Below are 5916 nucleotides of genomic sequence, written 5' to 3'. Positions count from 1 at the left end.
ATGATTCTCAGTGGTTTGGCAGTTATGTAATGATGTAATTTAGTAGTTATGAAATGATGAAGTCATCCTCCATTTTGTGATATGATGTGGTCATTCTACATTTTTGAATAATGCTTATTTTCACATAGCGATCTGGTCTTTGGAACCTAACCATGTCAATAAGTAAGGAGTGGGTGTATTATGGTAGGTCATAAATCTGGAGACCCACTTTAGGAATTCTGGATTATCAGGAGACTTCACCTGGGTCCTATTTGTATGAGGTCCCTGCACATCTTGGGTATGACTTATGATGAGAACTTTTGGAATGCTTAGGATCAAGTTCCCTTCACCAGTGTGTTGATGGCTACATGTAGTAGCAGAGGCTAACTTATAAAACCCTATGAGCATCAACCTGGGAAAGCAGGAGCCCACCCTAAGCTAATTAAGAGCCAGTAAGCATGAGTTCAGCTGTGAGGCTAACAAAGGAGGTGGTGAGCTGTGCCACACTCATGGCGGCTTTGCCCAGTTCCCTGGAGGCTGCTGTTTAAGTCTTTTGTCAAAGATGGCGATAAGATCTGTTCAAAAGTACTTGAAGAGAAGGCATTTTGTTTTTATTTGATGGGTTGTAAAAATACCCATTTTATGGATGTACAGAATAAATCATAGCGACTTGTGGCTAAGTCAGTAGTATCTTTCATTCAATGTGTGAAGTGAAGCAGAACTTTTCAGAAGTATGTCTGATGGATAACAGTGATCCTTGCAGCTTTCTTTGGACTTGCTGAGTTAGGAGCATCTTGTCCAACCTAGAGATTGAGAGGAAATATGAAAGATATAGAATGATGCAAATGGATATTTCTTGGTGTGCCAACAAAGGAAAAACTAGGTACAAAACCCCACATAATTCCAAGTAGACTTTGTCTTTTTGCTACCTATTAATTCTAGGAAAAGTTACTGTGCTTATGCTGAGAAGGTATAAGCAAGGTGCACATATGTAGCAGAATCAACAATTGATTGGAACCTGTAACCCACTAGCAAAGTGCCCCTCAACTCCTTGTTTGACTCTTTGCCTCAAATCGGCAAGGCTTTCTGTATAAAGCTGCACTGGATCCCAGATGCAGTGATTCTACTGCATTTTTTTAATCTGGCCCAAACAATTTTGCTGTGTTTTGAAAAGAGGCCAAGATTTGGGTCTATGTAGGTGAAATATTTTTAAATTAATCCCATTCCATCCTCACCACATCTGAGTCCAAGCCTATCTGATTTTGTGTGTACTTTCTAAATGCTTGCCTGTTATGAATATATTTAGGATTCTTTGTCTATGGTTTTTCTTCCCAACTAGACTATAAGCCTGTTGAAGGGAGGGTGCTTGGCATGTAGAACGTTTTCAGTAAAATTTTGTGAAACATGAACGAACCAACAAATACCAGTGTAGGAATTAGTGAACTGGGGAAAATAACTTCTCTGAGCCTCAACTTAAGTATTAGTAAGATGTAAATACCTGACTAGGGTATTTCAAGGTTCAAATGAGGTAACCTGTATAACAATTCTACCTTACTATTATTTTATAAAATTCCTTTATAATTTAGTAGCTTATTTTGTTCATCCACAACTGTCTGTCAGTTTGTTGTATGGTAGTGGCTTACGTGTTGTTGTGAGGCTGGAGGCTGGAGGCTGTGCCACCAGTATTTCCTATATCATCAGGGTCACCCACGGTGAACAGATTTCAGAGGAATTCCAGACTAAGACATGGGGCCAGCCTTTCAGAAGGATGGGGCCATCCACTTCTGAAAAAACTGGCCAGTGAAAACCTTATAAATAGCAGTGAAACACTGTCTGATATATTATTGGAAAACTTTATGTGGTAGTTAAGACTGTTGTCAACTTGGCTGGGCCTGGTTGAGTGGCTGGGCACCTGAAGGTAGTTATTCCCCATGATGAGACTGGCAATCAGCTCTCAGAGGAATCTGCTGGGAGCAGCTGAGTAGCTGCTTTAGGGATGTGGTCTTCTTCCCATATATAAAGAGAAGCTTTGGGATTGGTCTCTATCATTTTTGGCACACTTGAATCCTGCATGTAGCCAAGTTGTTGTTCAACAGCCTGCCGTGCCCTGCTGATCTTGGGACTTCTGGACTTGAATTAGTGGCCTACTATGTTGTTTGGTAACATGGGGACTGTGTCTTTTTACTTGTTAACCTTGGGCTTGTCAGCCTCAGTAGCCAGCAGCTGTCTGGGTGAAGAAAAGCCTCCAGCTTCATTTGTCCAGCAACAGGAGGCAGTGCTGAAGCCCAAGATGAGGGGCTTTCACCCAGCCCCTAGAGCCTGGCATTTTGAACTCAGACTCAAAGCCTCCAAAATCGTAAGAGAATAAATTCCTGTTTGTTCAAGCCATTACATTTGTGGCATATTCCTGTCAGAGTGGCACTAGGTAACCAAAACACTTTATGAATAGCCATGAAACATTATCTGATATAGTGCCAGAAGATGAGACCCTCAGGTTGGAAGGCGCTCAAAAATATGACTTAGGGAAGTGCTGCCTCCCCAAAGTAGAGTGAACCACATGACGTGGATGTAGTAAAGCTTTCAGGACCTTTATTTGCTGATGGGGCATGACTCAGAAAATGGGAAGAAACAGCTGCAAATGTTCACTAATAATCAGAACATGCAATGTACGAAGTATGAATCTAGGAAAGTTGGAAGTTGTCAAAAATGAAATGGAATACATAAAGATTGATATCCTAGGTATTAGTGAGCTAAATGAACTGGTATTGGCCATTTTGAATCAGACAATCATATGATATACTATGCCAGTATGGTAGTTAAGGTTATGTGTCAACTTGGCTGGGCCTGGTTTTGAGTGGCTGGGCAGCTGGATGTAGTGATTCCCCATGATGAGACTAGTAATCACCTCCATGGTGGAATCTGCCGTGAGCAGCTCAATAGCTGCCTTAGGAATGTAGTCTGCTTCTAGTATATAAGAAGAAGCTTTGAGAACGGTCTCAGAACTTTTTGGCACATTTGGATCCTGTATTTGACTGAGTCTTCATCTCAGTGGCCTGCCATATTGTCTCCCAATCTTGAGACTGTCTCTGGACTTGAACTAGTGGCCCCCTGTGTTGCTTGATAATTTTGGGACTGTACCATCTTACTTGTCGACCTTGGGTTTTTCAGCCTCATCAGCCAGCAGCTGTCTAAGTTAAAAGAAGCTTCCTAGCTTCAGTGGGCTGGGAACAAAAGGCAGAGCTGAAGCCCGGGGTTGAGAGGCTTTTACTCAGCCCCGAGAGTGAACACTTTGAACTCGGACTTCTAGCCACCTAAACTGTAAGAGAATAAACTCTTGTTGGTTAAAGTCATACATTTGTGGTATGTTTGTTATAGCAGCACTAGAGAAAAAAAACAGAATTTGGTACCGAGAGAGTGAGATGCTGCTGTCTAACAGATTACCTAAACTGTGGAAGTGTCCCTGTGCTCAGACCACGGCAGAGACTGGCCAAGAGATGGAGGCAGCAGAGCCGAGAGACTGGCATGAGACAGCTACAGGCTTACTGGCCCACAGAGGAGAAAGCTAAATGCATTTGGGCAGGAGGCTTCCAAGCAACAGTGAACCCACTGAACACATGAAGGGGCAGGGCCATGATGGAATGCTAAGCAGCACACAGAGAACATAGATGCCCTTGACCTGTCGAGAGACCTCTAGGTAAATTGCACAATTTGACATGGTATGCTGTGTGTAGCTTCTGATCCTTGCCTTAGTGGGAGAGGAGAGAATTTCCACATGTATGCTTACCCCACCTTTTGCCATTAAGTGAAGTCTGACTACTGGCAACCCCACATGATACAGAATAGAACTGTTCCGTAGGGAGTCGTTGACTGTAATCTTTATGGAAGCAGATTTCCAGGCCTTTCTTCTGTGGCACTGCTGGGTGGATTTGTACTGCCAATATTTAGGTCAGTATGTGAGTGCAAAGCAGTTGTGTCACCCAAGGGCCTTAAAGTGATTTGCTGTTGGTTACTAATGTAAAGTTGGTTACTCAAGACTTTGTCTTTTTGGTTGGCAGTTCAGACCCACCCATTGCTGCCATGGAAGAAAAGCATGGCAGTCTGCTTTCACAAAGATTGTTGCTAGTTGCCATCGAGTCAATTCCAAGTCACGGTGATGCCAAGTGTACAGAGAAGTACTGTTCATAGGGTATTGAAGGCTGTGACCTTCTGGAAGTGCATTGCCAGACCTGTTTTCTGACTAACTGCTAGACATGCTCAAGCTGCCTGCCTTTTGGTTAAGGTTGAAGGCTTAACCATTTGTGTATAGCCAGGGAAACCTTACACAGCTCAGTTCCATTCTAACACATGGCACTGCCATGTTGTTGTTGTTATGTGCCATTGAGTCATCTCTGACTCATAGTGACCCCTCCTTGGGTTTCCGAGGAGGTATCACTATGGAAGTAGATTGCCCAACCTTCCTTCTGAGGAGCGGCTGGTGGGTTTGAACCACTACCCTTCTGGTTAGCAGTCAAGTGCTTTGAGGCACTATGCCACCAGAACTATGACAAAAGGTTAGTGTCTTAGGTAGTTTCTCTAGAAAAGCAAAACCAGTAAAACTTGGAGAGGAAGAGAAAGAGGGAGAATTTCTCTCAGGAAAATGGGTCACACAGTTATATAGAGTTTAAGTTCCTGGATCAAACGTCAAGCTGGAGGCTTTTCCTGACTCATGCAGCTGCAGGAGCCGACAAGCCTAAGATTGGCAGTCAGTATAGCAGGCTGCTTACTTCAGGTAATGATAGATCCAAGGTCAGCAGGCAAAGTGGTGCATTGTTGGCTCACAGGACAGTTGTAGAGGCTGGCAAGTCCCAAGTTTGTGGGCCTTATTTTTAAGCTGGAGGGTTTTCCTGACTCAAGGAGCTGCAGGGGATGATGAACCCAAGATCAACAGGAAGCATGACAGGATTCAGATCCAACAGAAAGTTCCTGAATTTTCCCAGGACGTCCACATATATATTGGAAGCAGGCCACTCCCCTGAGGAAACTCCCTTTCAGCTGATTGGCTGCTCAGAGTATATACATCAGATCTCATCATGTGAACAACCACACCACAACTGCTTAAACCACTCAGAATCATGGTCCAGCCAAGTTGGCACACACCCTTAACTATCACACCAGGAATGATAAATTGAAGAGGAATCAATCAAGATGTATTGATTATTACTAGTCATTGCACTGCAAAGGTTGGAAACAAAGAAGAATCACTAGTGGTTGGAAAATATGGCCTTGGTGATAGAAATGATGCCAGAAATCACATGATAGAATTTTACAAAGCCAATGACTTATTCGTTGCAAATACCTTTCTTCAACAACATAGACAGTGGCTATACACATCGACCTCACCAGATGGAACACAGAGGAATCAGATCAACAACATTGCATTCATCATCAAAAAAAGCATCTCAAGATCTAACATGAAGTACAATGCTGTCAGTGGTAGAATAATATCCACACACCTACAAGGAAGACCCTACCACTTGTCTGTGAGTTTGTCGTACTGTGGTGGCTTGCATGTTGCTGTGAGGCTGGAGTCTACGCCACCGGTATTTCAAATACCAGCAGTGTCACCCATTGTGAACAGATTTCAGCAGAGCTTCCAGACTAAGACAGACTTGGAAGAAGGAAGGGACCATCCACTTCTCAAATAGTTGGCCAGTGAAAACCTTATGAATAGCAGTGAAACAGTATCTGATATATTACTGAAAAACTTTATGAATATCTCTGAAACGTTGTCTAATATAATTGTGCCAGATGAGTCCCTCAGGTTGGAAGGTGCTCAAAATGCAACTGAGGAAGAGCTGCCTCCTCAGAGTAGAGCTGACCTTAATGATGTGGATGGAATAAAGCTTTTGGGACCTCCATTTGCTGATGGGGCATGACTCAAAATGGGAATAAATAGCT

At 43.1% G+C, this 5916-nt stretch overlaps 1 protein-coding gene across 1 annotated transcript in view; it reads right to left on the bottom strand.

Moving 5' to 3' along the window:
* Positions 1 to 704: 704 nt before the first annotated feature.
* CUNH17orf78 (chromosome unknown C17orf78 homolog) overlaps positions 705 to 5916 on the bottom strand; it is a 48320-nt gene continuing 43108 nt past the window's right edge. Inside the window, exon 7 of the mRNA XM_042781928.1 lies at positions 705 to 782. Coding sequence (XP_042637862.1) covers positions 705 to 782 — 78 coding nt within the window. The remainder of the gene's footprint in view (positions 783 to 5916) is intronic.

Source organism: Orycteropus afer, unplaced genomic scaffold (assembly GCF_000298275.1).
Source record: "Orycteropus afer afer isolate SDZICR_OR568_19922 unplaced genomic scaffold, OryAfe1.0 scaffold00196, whole genome shotgun sequence".
Classification (NCBI taxonomy): Eukaryota; Metazoa; Chordata; class Mammalia; order Tubulidentata; family Orycteropodidae; genus Orycteropus; species Orycteropus afer.
This window is presented reverse-complemented; position numbering and strand designations above follow the sequence as displayed.